The sequence below is a fragment of the Lethenteron reissneri genome, chromosome 47 (assembly GCF_015708825.2).
Source record: "Lethenteron reissneri isolate LAM-NWPU_2019-01 chromosome 47, ASM1570882v1, whole genome shotgun sequence".
In the NCBI taxonomy this organism is placed as follows: Eukaryota; Metazoa; Chordata; class Hyperoartia; order Petromyzontiformes; family Petromyzontidae; genus Lethenteron; species Lethenteron reissneri.
The window spans coordinates 10,838,248-10,856,990 of record NC_083825.1 but is presented as its reverse complement, the minus strand read 5'-3'; the positions used below and the strand labels follow the sequence as shown (position 1 = coordinate 10,856,990).

Sequence of the window (18,743 nt, the reverse complement as noted above, 5' to 3'; positions counted from 1 at the left end):
TTCGCAGTCGCCCGGAATTGGTCAGCATCGTTCGGATTCGAGTGTCCCTCGGAGATTGTGCACAACCCAACGTGGGGTAGCGGTCATATCACTCGGTGGCACTTCCCCGATTCCATGGCAGCGATCAGTCTTGTCAGTGGGTGAAGATGCACTGGTGAGTTTGTACACAGTGGTACCGATTGTACTGCCTCGGAGGCAAGAATAAGGAATAGTGGTCAAGAATAGCCACCGAGTGGCAGTGAAGGGATGGAGGGCTTCAGAGGAGACCTTCATCCAGCACTGGATTGATCATGGGTGGTTATGATGATGATGACCCTCGAGATATGATGGGTCTGAGTCAACACCCGACCGGAGTTTGAACTCTCGCGATCTTGCGATCACTCTGCCGCGGTGCCCGTCAGATATTTACAGCATTTGTCAAGCCCTCTAGCACGGGAGGGCACACTGTGTGTGTGTGTGCTTCCCCACACGGGGTGATTGATTTAGCAGGGGAAAATGATGGCTCTGAGCTGCGGAGGGACGCGGGGCGAGACGTGTGAGTTAATGCACCTGCCGCTGCTGCTATCAGTGGCACCAAGGACACCCGAAGTGCCGACGCGGCAGCCAGGGTCGCGCTTTGTTCACGTCTTGGCTGAAATGCGGCACGCTCTGTAGCCTTGGTGCACTCCGGAGGATATTGCTCTGCGCTCCGGGTCATCGATGCGAGTGCCCATGCTGAGTGCTCAACTTCCCTCTGCCAGAGCCAGCCAGCCACGGGGGTCTTTGCCTCCGGTTTTTTCTGCACGCTTGGGGCGCGTCTCTCCTGTGTTTTCTCCGTCCTTGGATTTCCGCAAACATCTCTGCCTCGTTACCTCCTTGTTCCCTCTGTTAGTCTTTATCTCTCTACCTCTCCTCCTCCCTGTGTCTCCATGGCTATTACACTGTCTCTTTGTGGGTTTATCTATATTGTGTCCGTGTTTAACAGCGCTTGCCACAACAGTCTGGTAAAGGCTGTATGGGGGAGCTTTGTCTTGGTCTATCTATGGGTCCGTCTGTTGTCGTCTTTCTCAGCTTGTCTCAAAATTTGTCTGACCATCCACATACCAGTCTCTTTTTCCGTCTGCCTGTCTGCCTGCCTTCCCTTCCCACGGCGTAGACGTCGTCTCTCTGTACATTTTCCTGTCTCTGTCTGTCACTTGCCTTGCTCACCTTGTTTGTAAGTTGCGCAACATTACGTAAGAACCCTGCACACATTCCCGTTATCGTGAAAGCGCGTCGTGTGAACACGCGTTGACCGAGGACTGGTACAGCGAGAAGTATGCCTCGGTCTTTCTAGTGCTGATGTTCGTGACAATGCGCCGGCCACGCAGTTCAGATCGAGTTGTCCTGAGGCCCTAAACCTTGTTCCATTCACATTTGCCACCGTCGGTGGTGCGCGTGGGTCAGGGGTCAAACTCGGATCGTCACTAACCGCTGAAACACTGCTCTCCCCACCCACCACTCTCGCACACACGTACGCACACACACACGCTCACACGTACGCACACACACGTACACACTCACAAACACGCGCAATGCCACACACACACGCACACACGTGTGCTCCCCCAGTCCATGTTCAGCCAGTTTGAGTACAGCGAGAAGAAGGCGCTGCACTCGGACGCGCTGCGCTCGGCGCTCGCCGAGACGTTCAAGGACGAGGACCGCTTCCAGCTGGGCCTCATGGAGGACGCGGCCGAGTGCTTCGTGAGTCCCCACTCGCTCCCCCCGCCTCGCTCCCCCCGCCTCGCTCCCCCCGCCTCGCTCCCCCTGACTTGACGAGAGAGACGGCAGAGCACCCGGGAGGTCACACCGGGTCATCGGCGACGGCCACCGCTCCCGTGCCGACGTGCGCGTGGGTGGCCGAGCTGGGCCACGGCCCCATCGCCTGTCCTGCGCAGTGCTCTCCGTCGGCCACTCGATCTGGTCAGAGGGCAATCCTTCACTTCCTCCTCGCGCCACAATGTGCAGCACCGTCCGCAGCTGTCTGCATTTACACTCCGGGCTGACCCCCCGGACGGCCCACCGGGCCTCGTTGTTGGCCGTGCAGCGACGTTGAACATGGTTCAGTAGAGACCATGCAAGGCTCTGTGTCTTTGCGTCTCAATTGCTGACCCATCACCCATGTCTCCCCCGTGTCCAGCGTAGACTCGTGTCACTGGACACAGGGATCCGGGCGATGCGACCGAGACGCTCGGAGTGGGTGGACGATGCAGGGTTGTCGGCGAAGACCTCGGTGCATGTGGCACTGAAGTGACTCTGACGCGAGGCCTATGGATGTGCGGCGCCGTGTGCCCTCCCTCCCGCAGGAGAACCTGCTGCTGAGAATCCACTTCCACCTGGTGGGCGACGTGCGGGAAGACCTGTGCACCGCGCGCCACTGCGTCACGCATCAGAAGTTCGCCATGAACATGTTTGAGCAGGTGAGTGCGGGGGAGAGGGGACCTCCTTTTGATGTGGGGGCCTTTGCGGGAAAGTTTTGGCGCAGCGTGGAACTTTTGCCCTCCATAAGTGCGACGCCAAGCTAAACTAAATGAAACTATTTTTATTTCACCAGGTAATTGCTTTTATTTTACCCAAGTAATGCCCATTGAGCTATTAGTTATTTTTCTGAAGTGATCTGGCCACAAATAATAGTTCAACGAAGTCGCTTATCACGTTTTAGCCAAATACTCTAAAACGCGTGTTGATTCTAAACATTGAGGGAAAAACCAGGAGGCAAAGGTGGTGCGGTGCTGGTCACCCACCCCTCGGGTGCCGTGCCGGCCTTCATAGTTGCTCGCTAACAGCACTTGCCCCAACAGTCTGTTAAGGCTATACGGGAGATACACACACGCACACGCGCTGGCTTGATGTGGGGGTTTAATCACCGTCATCATCATCATCGGCCATGATCAATCCACTGCTGGATAAAGGCCTCCCCCCAGGCCCTTGTCTCCCCCCGCCTGGTGGGGCCCACAGGGCAAATATTACGGTTGTATTATATTACGCCCGTCATGATTGTTGTTGTCGTGCGTTGTGTCACTCGGCACGTGGACTGCGCTACCACAACAGCCCGCGGGTCATCCAAAGCCCTTCTGGAGGATTGCAACTTACTAGTAAACTAAATAATAATGCCTGCAGCTTCTGAGAAGAAAAACGACGCGATGGAACACGAGGTCTTGGTCAGACACATGGGAGTCACCGCTAGCGGTTTCCTTTATTTAATTAATTATTCCTCGGTTTGTTATTTTTTTTCTTTCTAAATAAGTAATTATCATGAGCAGCATCATGTCAGCCGCTTGGGACAAGGACTCTTCAATTTGGGATCTAAATTTGGGAGCAATGCCAGTAACCCACACTCATTTATGACAATGACAGAGATTATCCGTAGTGAGCACCTATGAAGGGCCGGCATGGCACACGAGGGGGCAGGTGGCCAGCACCGCTCCCGCTCGCCTCTTTCTCTCCAGTGGCGATGTCTACACACACTGTGAGTTGTAGCACAGCGTGCTAACCACTACGCCACCGCTCCCCACACTGGATGTTGCTCTCACCTCGTCGCACGCTACACAGGATCAGACTATTGTGAGTTGGTCCACAGATACCAGAGTTTGAAAATCCCATATAGGCTGGCTTGGGGGTGACATCAGCAGGCTCACAATGTGTGTGTCGGAGCACTCAGCCAGCAACATCCTAAGATTCAGGGGTCATGTCACCCTTGACAAAGACAGTTTCACCTGCGTAGCGTGTGGTGCCACGGTCCAACTTTGCAACATTTTAAATATTCCTGGCAATTACTCAATTGGAATATACGTGGAAATCATCATCCCCTTACTGGAAAATCCTTGGTAGGACCGTGGTGCTTTCCTGGGTAAACAAGCTGAATAATAACAATAATATACTATAATATTTTACGTGTATTTATATACCGTCTAAATTTGACCGCATCTCAAAGATGCAGTACAGAAGCGGCAGGTCTACATTGGTGAATAATTGTCAAACAACCCCCCCATTAGCAAAACAACGTGGGTTAGGCCTTCATTCAGCAGTGGATTGACAGTCGGTTTACATTGTGAAAGACGAGGCAGGATTATTGTTGCCTTGAGGAATTTCCACAGACAGTACCTCTGGCGAGATGTTAACTCCCTCGCCTGGTACGCAGGGTGTCATAGGTTCGGTTCCGACCGTGATGCCTGTATTTTTGGAGTTTGCATGTGCTCCCTCTGGTCGCATGGATTTTTCTTCGGATTTTTTGGTTTTTCCCTCCACATTTATAATCAACACACTGTTATAAAATTCCACATGATGATAATCCACTTCATTGGGATATTATTTGTGGCCAGGTCTCTTCTGAAATATAGCTATATAGCTCGGTGGCCTTACCTGGTAAAATAAAAAGTTTAGTCTGTTATCTGCAAGCCTCTGACCCTTTCTTTCAGCCATGACCCCATGTGGTCTCGGTCACGTTTGGCTTCCAGCCGTCAGAGTACCGCGGTCATCTCGAGACTTGCATGGCCGCTCCCCCCCCCCACCTCAATCTCCCCTCAGTGGGATGGCCATCACCTCCTCGTGCGGCTCTAAAATCTCATCGCGGCATTTCCCGTCCCCCCACAAAGCGAGCGGGAGGGCGGGCCGGCGGGAGGGCGGGCCGGCGGGAGGGCGACTACCCCCCCGTGCGCTTTCATTCCCGCTGAGCGCGCTTAGGCAACACTGCAGTTATTTCACCTCGGGCGCCTGTGCAAAACCAAAAATAAAAAAATCGAGTGCGCGGGGAAATAACAAAACAACATAAAACAACATGGTGCCCGCCCGGTCATGTTGGCACAATTGATCGTGGCTCTTGGATGTAAAGTGCCAATCGAAAAAACCTTTCGGCCTGCTTTCTAGAATGCCGAGCAAAGCAAAAAAAAACAACAACTCCACACAGTAACACACGTCGGCGTTGTAAAGGTCAAATTATATCCACGGTTGGGTAACGGGGACGTCTGGTGGGCGCGCCGCCGCCGCCGCCGTGTGACGGCGGGCGGCTCGTAACCGCATTAAGTGCACTTGACGGGGCTTCACTGTGCGTGCCCTTTTAAAATGCTCGGCCGCTCAGCATCCCGCGCGGTCGCTCGGGAGTTGTCTTTTTTTTTTATTTTAGGCCAGAAAACTTGCTTTCGTCAAACCCGAGGCGTTCGTGCGGTGTTCGGCGTTGTGCTCGCCATGACTTCTCATGGGTCACAAGATCGGCCTTCAGAGGTCACACGGCTTAGCTGTGGCCTTGCGTCCGGCTTGCTGATGAGAGCTTAAAAAAGTGAAATGTGTGAGCCTGTTTCCCATGCTGGCAAAGTTGAGCAGCTCTTGGCAGCGAGTAAATTTGTACGATTTAAATCGTGTTTTGGTCGTAACTCGGTAAGAGTCCGCCAAGACAACCCAGAGAATTGAACTGTTTGCCTGGCTACGTGTGGATCTCGTGCAAACTGGCTCAACCGAGCGGCCCACCGACCCACCCAACCCACCTCCACCCCCCAACCCATCGCTCGCGTAACTTGCCCGCGCGACTTGAGGCACCGGTTCCTGATCGGCGTAAACCAATCGTGTTTTTTCGGGGTCGGCCACCATGGGGAGCGCTCGCTTGACGGGGGATACGGGCCCCGCGCTCACGCTCGGCACTGTGGACAACACTCGGGGCACTAAAATCTGAAGCGAGTGCGGAAGCGGCCGTTCCAGCAGCGCCCCGCGGTGGGAGCGCGTGCGTGTGCATCACGTCTCCGGCCGAAGCGAAAATCCATAACTCCTGGGAATATTTGGGAACGCTCGGCGATGCGGGCTTTGGCGGTTGGTCTTGTGCCGGTGGGCCGGGTGGGGGGTGGGGGAAGCCGACGCTCACTTGTGCGCGTGCCCATTGGAGTTTGTCACCAGATTTCCATTACGGTAATAGCCCCCGTCGCCACCCCCCTCCCCCCCCCCGCTAACGTGGCCGAGTGCCGTGTACTTAATTTAATTTAACGGCACGTGACCCGACGCAACCTCTTTGGGACGCGTCGCAGCCCGTGCCGCCAGACTGGGGATGCCACCCCACTCGACGCCCCCCTCCCCACTTCTCTGCCGTTAGTTGGGCTGCTCCTGTTGTTGCTGCTGCTGCCGCCGTCGCTGCTGCCGTGCGTGTAGACAGAACCCGTGTGCGGAGTGGCGCTCGTTTAGCAATCGCTCTCCGGGCCACGGCGCGCCGTCGCACTGCTGCCCGCCCATGCCTCCGTGTGAGCTTGCGGAGCCAAGCGCCGGATTTGCCGCCCACCGCCTCTCCCCCCCCCCAGCCCCACGTCCCCCTCCCCCTCCCCACGCCCCCTGCACGGTGTTCCATTTGATTGGCCAGCGATATCACGCTGCGTGTGAATGAACACGCCATCGAGTCCCCGCTTGTGCCAGTCCTGACCGTGGTATGACGAGTGCTGGCTGGCACAGGAGGGGGGGGGGGGGTCCTAGTGCCAGCACACCGAATTCCCACGGCCGAAGCGTTAGCTTGGAATCTCGGTTTTAGTAATTAAATCAGGTTCCCGAAATTGTCTGAGCGTGGTCACAGAACATCCGATCACGTTAAATTATATTCATCAGTTTATTCCAGCTCTGGAAATAAAGATTGAGAAGGGGGCAACCCTTCCGTGACACCGTCTTCCTGGTCCCATAGTCTGACACAGGGTGATCTACTCTTCAATTGCTCTGTTTTTATTCCAATCCTGGAATGTTAGTCAGCTCCTGGCCCCCACCACCTTAGGGCTATCAACAGAGGATGATAGGTTAGAGCTCATTTGATAAAGGAGACACTTTTACTCTTCGTCCGACTGTACATTGTGTGTATTTCACAACTACCGTGGTGGTACGTGCCTTGCTGAGACGGTGCTGTTGATGTGCGTCCCACTAGCGTGAGAGCGTTGATGCGTTTAACGCTCCTACGATGATGACGACGTCCGTTACGCGCTTAACGTGATGGCGGAGTTGCGTGCTGTAGTCACGTGGGCAAAGCAAATCGCTTTAAGCTACATCTACGACTGCTCTAGGCGAAACGAAAACATGCGTGGCTGTGTTCTCGAGCGCTTCCCCGAAGGCATGGGAAATGATAGGCCATCAAAATCCAGTCTCAAGATTGAGACCGTGACATCAGCGGAAATGCATTTGGTCGGCTTAAAAATTTTTCTTGAGGGAGGAAACCCATTGATAGCCACTCGTCTCTAACACCAGGCATCATGGCTGCATTCGTTCAATAGGCTACACCCTCGCTGATGATTTGCTTGAAGTGGAAACCGGTCCAGGGTCTTTTCGCTCTTTCAAACAATTATTGCCATCAGACTAAAAAATAAATTCATAAACATTTTGTTTTACCAGGTAAAGCCCACTGAGCTATAGAACTGTTTTTCAGAAGCGACCTGCCCACAAATGATAGCTCAACTAAGTCACTTATCACGTGGAAATGTTTTTCAGCCAAATACTCTAAATGCGCGTTGATTCTTAATGTGGAGGGAAAACCCAGAGGACCCGCTGAAAAATCCACACGACCATGCGGAGAGAGACATGCAACCTTCAAATATACAGGGGTCAGGGTCGGAATCGAATCCATGACCTCCTGCATACCAGGCGAGGTAGTTGACATCTCACCACTGTGGCGCCCAGACATTGGCTCCAATGTTCCTATCGATAAGACTTTGACACTATCCACCGAGACTGCTCGATTACGTAGAGCACACGCAGGCCCTGCCTTGTCCAGAATACAAACTGTGGCTGGTACAGCGGCTGCCGTACGAACGCAAGTGCTGTACGCAGGTCGGGTACGACCATGACGCGTGGGCGCACTTCCTCACTCGGGACACCGCGCCGCATGCACAGGGCACGTCTGGCTAACGTGACCGAAGCGCTCGTGAGAGGTCTTGCCTCGTGAAACACATGGAAATGGAATCGGAAGGAAAACTGATGATGTACACGTAGGTGTCCACCGCGTACGTCATCGGAGTTGGAGAGGGTTAATTGCGTCAGGAGTAACGGAGAGCGTCGCTTCCCATGATGCCTCCTTCATATTTGTGGATTGGGCATTGAGTCATTGTGTGCTTCCACCATCCGTTCTGGGTGGCCACAGTCACCGTGCACTCTCGGAGAGTTTTTATTTTCCAAAAAAGAGAAATTCGAAGCCTCGATTTGAAGATGGGCAGGAGGTCACCCACACGGGTGCCTAGGGGGAGTTAGAGAGAGAAACCATGGGCGACCGTCTCTCACCGGGGAAAGTTTGACGGAGATCCTTGGTGGCCGGAGCGGGAGATCATGTGGTGGGGACTACGCCCCCCCCCCCCCCCGCTCCCTGCCCCTTAAGATGACCGTTGTGGACGTAAAGTTCACGTCATGCCAACACGACAGGGCTGGGTTGCGCTGATATGCGACCGTGTTGCCGTCTGTGCCTGTGCAGTGCGTGTGCAGCCGCTGCGGGGCCACGTCGGACCCGCTCCCCTTCGTGCAGATGATCCAGTACGTGTCCACCACGGCCCTCTGGTGAGTGACGATGCTGCGAACGGTGGGGGTGGGCGGGCGGGCGGCGGGCGAGTGGATGCTGCCACGGCCTCAACATCTATGCCTGGAAGGCATCCTTCTTGGCCTTGCCACATCTTCCAGCCTGGCACTGATCGTGTTCGTACCAGGCTCCTGGACACAGGGCTTTGCACATATGACTCTTTATCACAAGTCCACCGTGTTATAATAATAGCACCATATTTATCCAGGAATTCCTAGACCAGAGGAGTATTTTAGACAGTGCCTTGAGTATTTCAAAGTGTAGAAGGAGAACTTGCTGATGGTGTGATGCTCACAGCATTCATAGAGAATATGCCATAAACCCACTTGCTACACTAACACCGTAGAGTCTCAAACACGTGATCATGTCCACAATAGAGGTTTTTTTGTGTTAGGTCGCGTAAATATATAAATGTGTCGTTAAACCCGTCACCACCCGACACAGCCAACTAGTAAGGGTTGTCACGTAAACAGAACGTGGCCAATTCGTCACTAGTACAGCACACCGGTGTGTTAAAGAGCCAAGCCACAATCTGAGGACAACGTTTCACCAGTAATTATAACCGGCTTCATCAGGTGACAGCCAGATTTGGGGAGAAATCCTCCTGTCTCGTTCTTGAGTGAAAGGGGGGGGGGGGTTAATGAATGCATGTAAATGACAATGGGTATCCATTGCCGTTTGGGTTATGTATATGGTAATTAACGTACATTCTTCATGCACATTCTGAAAGGCCATTGTTCTTGTACATCCTGTAGATTGTGTGAACTAAAATAGCCGTACCAACGGTAATCCCTATGGCAGAATGGTGACCTGTATAGCCATGGATTTAAACAATGTGGTATTTGATAATTCTCTTCCAAGCAGCACTAAGTCTGTAGCTATCCAAACGGTGACAATTATTTGTATTTCTCTCGTGACAGCATTCGCATAAACTACTCTTGCTGTCGTACACCGGCGTCTTCTTGGTGATCACTGGAGACACCGGCGTATTGGTGATCACTGGAGACACCAGTGTCTCCAAGACGCCGGTGTCTCCAGTGATCACTGAGACGCCAGTGATCACCGAGACGCCGGTGTCTCCAGTGATCACTGAGACTCCAGTGACACCAGTGTCTCCAGTGATCACTGGAGACACTGGCGTCTAGGTGATCACTGGAGACACTGGCGTCTAGGTGATCACTGGAGACACCGGCGTTTCGGTGATCACTGGAGTCTCAGTGATCACTGGAGACACTGGCGTCTAGGTGATCACTGGAGACACCGGCGTCTCAGTGATCACTGGAGTCTCAGTGATCACTGGAGACACCGGCGTCTAGGTGATCACTGGAGTCTCAGTGATCACTGGAGACACCGGCGTCTAGGTGATCACTGGAGTCTCAGTGATCACTGGAGACACCGGCGTCTTGGTGATCACTGGAGTCTCAGTGATCACTGGAGACACCGGCGTCTCAGTGATCACTGGAGTCTCAGTGATCACTGGAGACACCGGCGTCTTGGTGATCACTGGAGTCTCAGTGATCACTGGAGACACCGGCGTCTCAGTGATCACTGGAGTCTCAGTGATCACTGGAGACACCGGCGTCTCAGTGATCACTGGAGTCTCAGTGATCACTGGAGACACTGGGGTCTAGGTGATCACTGGAGACACCGGCGTCTCAGTGATCACTGGAGTCTCAGTGATCACTGGAGACACTGGCGTCTTGGTGATCACTGGAGTCTCAGTGATCACTGGAGACACCGGCGTCTAGGTGATCACTGGCGTCTCAGTGATCACTGGAGACACCGGCGTCTCAGTGATCACTGGCGTCTCAGTGATCACTGGAGACACTGGCGTCTTGGTGATCACTGGAGACACCGGCGTCTAGGTGATCACTGGCGTCTCAGTGATCACTGGAGACACCGGCGTCTCGGTGATCACTGGCGTCTCAGTGATCACTGGAGACACCGGCGTCTCGGTGATCACTGGAGTCTCAGTGATCACTGGAGACACCGGCGTCTCGGTGATCACTGGCGTCTCAGTGATCACTGGAGACACCGGCGTCTTGGTGATCACTGGCGTCTCAGTGATCACTGGAGACACTGGCGTCTAGGTGATCACTGGTGTCTCAGTGATCACTGGAGACACCGGCGTCTAGGTGATCACTGGAGACATCGGCGTCTCAGTGATCACTGGAGACACCGGCGTCTCAGTGATCACTGGAGACACCGGCGTCTCAGTGATCACTGGAGACACCGGCGTCTAGGTGATCACTTGGGAGGGGGGGGGGGGTTGACTGGGCGACCATGGGATGCGGCGCCATTCCTTTGTGGGTCACGGTCTACTTTGAACGTTGACCGCCAACGGAAGTGCACAATACATTTTTCAGAAGCACTCCCAATCGGCTTCTGTCCACCTCTTTATTGCATCTTTTTGATCCTGGCCCAAACTTCCGTGACTGCGCCAAGTGTCCAGTCAGAGATGCCGAACTGAGGGACGCGGGCGTTAGAGAGCCACGTGCAAGTTAGAGACGTCACGTTGACGGTCCAGGAAACCCGAGCGGGCTCGCGCCGGTACGCGGTGTCGCCGGAACGGACGACGGCCCGGCGTTCCGAGACCGGCGATGGGAGCGGCAGCCTCGGGTGAGGGACGTGCCCTGGTGCGGGGCGGAGATGGAGCAATCAAATCGGCTCGTGTGCAGGAGCAAGAGAGATTGTGGCCGTCGTCACGCACGTCCGATTAGCCCGATTGGTCACATACGGTGCCGGAGAAGTTCAACGTACGTACATGACTGGTGACGGTGATGAAGATGAGGTTAGGCACGGGTACCCTTTGAGAGGAGCGCTGTGTGGCGCACGCACAGCGCTAACCGCAGCCCTGAATGATGCCGGCGCGGGCTGTGGGTGTGCGTTACGCCATTTAGGCGTGCCAGCATTGGTAATTGCAGTGCGAAGCGCCCCTTAATCCGCCTGGGCTATAATTCACGCGTCGTGTTAGTCGTGTGCAAAATAATGAATTGCCCTTAAATCAGCGTGGCCCCGACAGCACGCGCAGTTTAAAGTTGTCTCTCGAATGTCTTCATTAGATAGCGTGCACGTCCCCGCGCATAACGCTTTCATCCGCAGTGACCTTAACTGTCATGCATCATTAATGAGTCAATTTTTACAAAAATATTATTAATGTCAAGTCACGTTACGCAACGCGCACGCACGCTCTCTCTCTGGCCGGCGCTGCCTGGCGCTGCGGTGTTTGTGCTTGCTGCCGCCGCGGTGACGAGGCGACGCACGTCACCACACCCTCATCGCTGCTGCCACCGCTCCTCCTGCTGCTGCTGCAGCCGTCTCTTCCATTGCCTCGCCGCTACTTCTCTTTCTCGGCCCCCCACTCCGGAGTTGGTTTTATCTCTCGTCAGCTGTTCTCGTCACCGTGACCTGCCCGTTTCTACTCGATTCTCTTTGCTTTAACAGCAGCAGCAGCAGTGGTGCGACCCCTGCCTTTTTCCTTCTCTGTGCATCTGTGGACGGTTGAATCTGTGCTCGGTGTTGTGACATGTCAGAGGATAGTGTCGCAGCCTTCCTTCAGCGGCCAGGTTTGTGGGATGTTGACATCCGGAAAGCTTGCCAGCTGAACGTCCCAAAGATACCCTGTGGCCGTTCAGGAGTTTGTCCCAAGCGAGCAGCGGTTTGCTGCACGGTGGGCGTGTTTCCCCGGACGCTCGCGCTCCGTAGCTTAGCGGCACTCTAGGGTAACACTCTAGGCTGGTAACTTTGTTATTATCTCAAAAAAGATGCAACCCAAACAACACCGATTCCGTTTTTACGACATACGTTTATGTCATCGGAACGGAGTTGGAAGAACAACTAAAACCAAATAACTTTTTACCAAGGCTCCCACAAGGCCATGCGGGAGGGCGTGTGGCACAGTTTTGCAACAGCTATCGTCGAGTGCAGTTGTGTCGCTCCAGTTCTCTGCGGTGCTACGCCTCTCTAAAGAAAATTCACGCGAACCGCTGCGTGTTCTGAGATTCAGCGGTGAACGGGATAACCCCATCCTGCAACTCGCAGACGTCTCGGAACGGGAAAGGGTGAATTTCCATCTGTAAACGATGAGAAAACCTCTCATCGTCGCAACAGAAACATGTCCCTTGCCCACATTATTGATGGTGGTCGAGGACACATTCCTGCAATGCAGTTTTTTTCTGAGCGAGTGGTTTTGCATAATGCACATGGGGGTTGCTTGTCCCGAGCTGCCACGAGTGAATGACATGAGGTTCCGTTGACGCAAGTTGCGATGGAGCCGGATTAAACAATCCGGCATTTGCCATGCCACACCGTCTCTAGAGCAAGTAGCGGAAGTCTTTGTGAGATATAAATGTGTGTGTGTGTGTATATAGTGAATGTATTCTATGGTATTGATCGTGAGTGAGGATTCAGACTTGCGCTAGGCAGCCCAGGATGCACGACACGGCTCCGTGGCTGCAGCGTAAAGAGCTGGCGTGTGGTCATTCGGCCACCTCGAGATTTCTTTGACAGACACCGATTTAAAGACACCACCGGCCGTTAGCTTGATCTCCACGATTGCTTTCTCGTCATTTTTTCTGCCTGGTTTTAACGACTCGCGCGTCTCTCAGCCTTGGCAGTCAACGTTTACACGCTCGCGGCTTAACGGCAGCGGAACACCGCGGAAGTTTTGCTTAATTGGTACCTTTAGTGGACGTGAACGAGGGGGCCGCTTTCGTGTGTCTCGGAAAGTAAATGGCCATCGATTTCAGAGAAACCAAATTCAGTGGTTTTGCAGGTTTTTGTTTCCTTAATGCACTGCTTGGCAGATGCCGGCAATGATGATGATAATGATGGCAATGCATTAGTGTCGGGCAGCCGAGTGGTAGTCATGGGGCAGCTGAAGTGCCCTGGTGGTCGGCACTCAACGGCCGCTGGGCGATTCTCGGGTAGAGCTCCCGGTTGTGAATTCCCACAAACCGCCCGGTGATTTCCTGCGCAGGATTCTCCGGGAGCGCAACGTCGATTGCAAAGTGACCGTTGACAAGGCGTAGATATACGTGGATATTTACTCTTAAGCGTAGGCCATGGCTGCCCGTGACGTCGCCCTGGTTTAATGCACGGGGTCCTGGTGCGGAAGATTTTCCACGCCGTGCAAAATTAGTTTCCCGTGTGTCTATTATAAATGCGTTATTAATGCTCCAGCAATGAATATTGTAATGATGCGGAGACCCCCAAGCTTCCTTCATAATTCAACAAAAGTTATTCGGAGATTCTGCGTTCGCAGTGGTGCACACGCGCAGTTAACCAAAAAAACAACTCGACGCGTTCTGTGTCAAATAACACTGCGGCCGTAAAAGTACGAATTTTTAGCGGGTCACGTTTCGGGCACTTGGCCCTTTCTTGTGTGCTCATGAGGAAGGGCCATCGTCTGAAACGTTGCCTGTCAGGAATGTTATTGAGGCGCCACGGTGGCGAGGTCTTTACTCCGTCGCCCGGTTTCCAGGACGTTGTGGGTTCGATCCCGACCCTGACGCCTGCTGTATATTTGGAGTTGGCGTGTCTCTCTCCCCGTGTCACGTGGAGTTTTTTCCGGGTCCTCCGGTTTTTCCCTCCACATTTAGAAACGTGCGTTTAGAGAATTTGGCGCTATAAATGTCCACATGATGAGCATCTTTGTTGAGATATCATTTACGGCCGGGTCACTTCTGAAAAAGAGCTGTATAGCACAGTGTGCCTTACCTGGTAAAATAAAAATTGTTTAATTCATAGATTAGTTTAGTGTTGAGTTTTTGTGGCATTCTTTCATCGTTAGTATCGCCGATTCCTTCACAACCGTTGTGATTGACAACTGATCTGGCCGCCTTGTGGCCGGGAGGTTGGAGCCATCGACGGTCAAGAGGTCAAATCTGGGGCACAGATACACTTAGCCCATCACCCCTCCATGCTCGGTAAAAAGTACCACTTGGTGAGATGTCCATAGCAGTTGATCTGCTCACAGATTGGATTTCGTCCTGGCAATTCTGTAATTTCGGCAACTTTCAGGCACCCACCTCACAAGAGCACTGAAACACTGTTGTTGTGTGGTTGCTGTTCTTGTGGAAACTGCTGTTGCTGAGGCTGCTGTAATTCTGCCTGTTGCTGAGCTTGCTGTGAATGTGGCTGTTGTGCTTGTGGGGATGGGTAGCGTCGCGGTTATCTCGCTGCGCTGCGAACCCGGCGACCCGACTTCGATTCCCGCTCGGCGGCCACCAACGCCAGTGAAGATTATCTGAACTGGTCATGGGCCTCCCCTAGGTCGACGCAGCCTCAAATGATTACCTGGTGCAGTGTGTAAACATCACCAATAGGGAGACAAAGGTGGTCGGGCGTGGTGCGCGCCGCCCACCCACCCACTTCCGCGTGTGCCGTGCCGGCCTTCATAGCTGACAGCACTTGCCCCCCGACGGTCTGTTTGGCTATATGTGGGGGGGATCTTTGTCTTGGCGCTGGGTGTAATCGTGGCTGCTGCCGTGCTTGTGCGTGGGGCACCACAGTGAGCAGGTGCACAGCATGATGGAGCGCCAGCAGGATCACTTCCACCCGGACATGTTCGGGGACGTCCTGCGGCAGGCGAGCACCGCCGGGGACTTCAGAGCCTGCCCCGTGAGTCTCGCTCGCACGCACGCTCACGCGCACACTCACACGCACGCTCATACGCACGCTCGCACGCACGCTCATACGCACGCTCATGCACAATCGCACGCACGCATGCTCACAGTCGACTCGCTCACCCGCGCCCGCAGTTACTTGCACGTGTGCACGGTCGCTCGCTCATTCTTAAGCGACAAAGACAAATATCCCCCGTGTAGCCTTAACAGGCTGTTGGGGGGGAAAGTGCTGTTAACGAGCACCTTTTGAAGGTGGCCGGCACCACGCACAGCCACCTTTGTCTCTCCCCCCAGTGCTGATGCTTGCATACACATCGCACGAGGTACTCATTGAACGTTGAGTCAACCTGGGGGATCCCCAGCACCAGTTAAAATATTCGCCGGTGTTATTGGGGATCGCGCAGTGTGTTAACCACGACGCTCCCGCTGCCCCACGTAGTTATTCACACCCACAACTTCACACTTGCACACACAAATCAAAGCAGAGGGCACAAGCAATATTTGCCCCATTCTAATATGCGCCATTGACGTTAACTGTGGCAGGGAATCTAAGCGGGATCTCCGGGTTCAGAGGACAGTGCACAGCCAGCCACTGCACAACGTCTGTCTCCACATCCCACGTGTGGCTCTGTGTGGAGAGCGATGGCCCAGTGGTTAGCGCACTGTGCCACGAACCCAGCGACCCGAGTTCAATTCCCGCTCAACGGCCACCAACGCCAGTGATGATTGTGTGGACCGGCCTCGGGCCTCCCCTAGGTCGACTCAACCTTAAATGAGTATCTTGTACAATGTGCAAACATCAGCACTGGGGGAGACGAAGGCAGCTGGGCATGGTACTGGCCTCCCCACCTCTTTACGTGCCGTGCCAGTCTTCAAAGAATGTCTCTGACAGTACTTGTCCCAACAGTCTCTTCAAGGCTACACGGGGAATCTTTGTCTTTAAATATCGGTGGCACAGCTGTTCCTCCACGGCACTCCGATCCCATGGATAACATCAGTGCCAGTCTCTATCTACACCTGCCCTGATCCTACCATAGTTCAAATCAGCCTTAACCAAGCACCTATATATATAAAAAAAAATCAGCAGTGGAGAGACAAAGACAGCATGCTCACTAACGAGCATGGTGTGCGAGGCTAAATGAGGGGGGGGGGGATGTTCTGGCGCATTGTGACGATGACGGCGGCGCTACGGAGCCACGGAGCCGTATTGTGTCGCGTTATCCGGGGTGGGGGATCTTTGTCCTTTGATTGCCATTAAGCTGCAATGCTGTTTGTCAACGGTGAGTCGGCGCTTGTCAGTGTGATCTCTTCCCTCGCGTGCGGTTGTTTTCCCCACTCTCTACGGTTTCCTCCCACACGCACACTCCCCCCCTCCCAGTGAGAGTCGTTGTATGTCCCCGTTGGCATTCGTTGCATCGCAAACAAACCCCGAGCTGGCTGTGCTACGGCTGGTATGCGTGCGCACGCACGCACACACGGAGCACGCACGCACGCACACACGGAGCACGCACACATACATACGCGCGAGCGCGGTTTCGCGCTCAGCGTGGGTGTCCCAGAAAAACGCAGCCGAGGCGCCAATTGTGAGCCTCACAAAAAAAATTAGTTCACAGGGAAAGGAATTACGCACGGTATGCAACTTCGACGTCGTCAATTATTCAGCGTCGCATCTTCGCAGAAGCAATCTGACAGAGGAGCCCGGGAGGAAGAGGACCTGTTTCAGATGTTTGGGACCGCGCATCGAGGAGTATATTTCTACGTGTCTGGGAATGTGCACTTTTGGGTACTTTTCTTGCCCTCGGAGGTGATCCAATATCTGTTTCCAGTAACAATATCGAGACGAGAGCGGTGAGCCTGTGTGCGTTTGTCTGATTTGCCTTTTTCTTTGCTCTTTCACTTGGTAACGATTTCCATCAAAGTCATACGACGTTTTATTTTGGTAGTCACACATTGGCCAAAGCACTGTGCCAGTGCCGTCGCGGTTACGGTTACCAGACTGGAACGGTGAACCGGCCCGGTGGCACGGTTAGTCGAGTGACCTGCTCGCAAGTTCAACTCCTGATTGGGTGGGGTTGACTCGACTCATCATTCCACGTTGTCAGAAAGTCAACAGTGGTCCTACGGAAGAGACTTGCCACTGCCATACTAACGTAGAATCAATCCACTGGACTGTAAACAGGAGAGATGAGCACCGTCTGAATATTCACGTGAGTAGGAAATCACTTCGACTTGCTTTGGTTTTGCACTGGGCGCCTCAATGCCACGAGATGAGACCTGGACAATCCGCCGAGCCCACTCCCGAGAGCTCTGGGTCGTAGGCATTTGCCACCGCTGGGGAGCTGAGGTACATACTGAGGGCCTGATCAGACTTGCCCACTAAGTCAAGACCAGGTCTCCCAAGGCAAAAGTTTAAGGACACGGGCAACATACACGCCTCGTGGCCAAGAATGAGGATTAATCCAAAGCACAAACGCATGACATTTAATCCTCACAGTCGTTCCCGCGTGCGTGCGTGCATGCATATGCGTGTGTTTCTTTTAAGTCCATATTTTTGTTGCTGTGCCACATGAATGCCCCTGTTGGGGCAGTATCTCAAAGGGCTCTCATCCGCCTAATTAGAGGACATTGATTGATCGATCGGCACGTGGCATCGATATGCAAGTCCTAGTTACGTTGAAGCCAAGGGCAGGGGCAAGGTCTGAATTTTACTGGGCTTGGGGCCATCGTGAGGCCACGGCGTGGAATTACGCGGCCGCCCCATGTGCGTTCAAGTAAACGTTTACTTGTGTACTCGTGGGGTTTTTGTTACGTTTCACGATAGACCTTTTGGGATTCACGTTTGGCTGTCGGGTTGTTGGAGGGTTTCACGACACATGTTTGGTCGGGTCATTAAATGGCCGAACCAATAAAATAAATTATGAAATCAAGTCAAAGTGTGTCTCTCCCTCCGCTAATGAGCAGTGACCTCTCTTGGCGGATCGGAGCTAGTCCACGTTGCCATGGCAGAGGGCCAGCGAGGAAAAATCACGTCGGGAGGCAGCTACACAAAATATAAACCGAATAACAAAATGACAGCTTGCAGCGTTGGAAGTTTGTACAAATGTTTTCAGTTCTGCTTTCTCAAACCAAAGTTTATGGTAATTATAGACGTTGGCACGTGTGTGTTTCTGTGTGTGCGCGTGTGAGTGTGTGTGAGTGTGTGCGCATGGTGGGAGCGGTAGTCCAGCGGTTAGCGCATTGCGCTACAAACCCGGCGAACCCGAGTTCGATTGCCGCTCACGGCCAACACCAGTGACAATTATCTGGACCAGTCCCGGGCCTTCCCTAGGTCGACTCAGCCTCAAATGTGTACCTGGTGTGGTGTGTAAAAACATCGCCACTGGGGAGACAAAGGTGGCTGGCCACCCCCACCTCCTTTTTGTACCGTGCCGGCCTTCATAGGTGCTCGCTAACAGCACTTGCCCCAAAAGTCTGTTAAGGCTGTATGAGGGATCTTTGTCTCTGTGCCCGTGTGTGTGTGAACTCTGGCTCATCAAGTCGTAGTTGTCCCGTAGAGGCAACGGATCGTTGTTGGCACACGC

The 18,743-nt window shown here is 53.7% G+C and overlaps 1 protein-coding gene across 8 annotated transcripts in view; it reads left to right on the top strand.

Moving 5' to 3' along the window:
• Positions 1–18,743, top strand: part of LOC133354557 (mucin-19-like) — a 246,981-nt gene that overhangs the window by 182,960 nt on the left and 45,278 nt on the right. For all 8 annotated transcript variants that reach the window (XM_061571483.1, XM_061571484.1, XM_061571489.1 and 5 more), the window contains 4 exons: positions 1,591–1,725; positions 2,328–2,441; positions 8,435–8,517; positions 15,049–15,157. In XM_061571483.1, the coding sequence (XP_061427467.1) occupies positions 1,591–1,725; positions 2,328–2,441; positions 8,435–8,517; positions 15,049–15,157 (441 nt within the window). The remainder of the gene's footprint in view (positions 1–1,590; positions 1,726–2,327; positions 2,442–8,434; positions 8,518–15,048; positions 15,158–18,743) is intronic.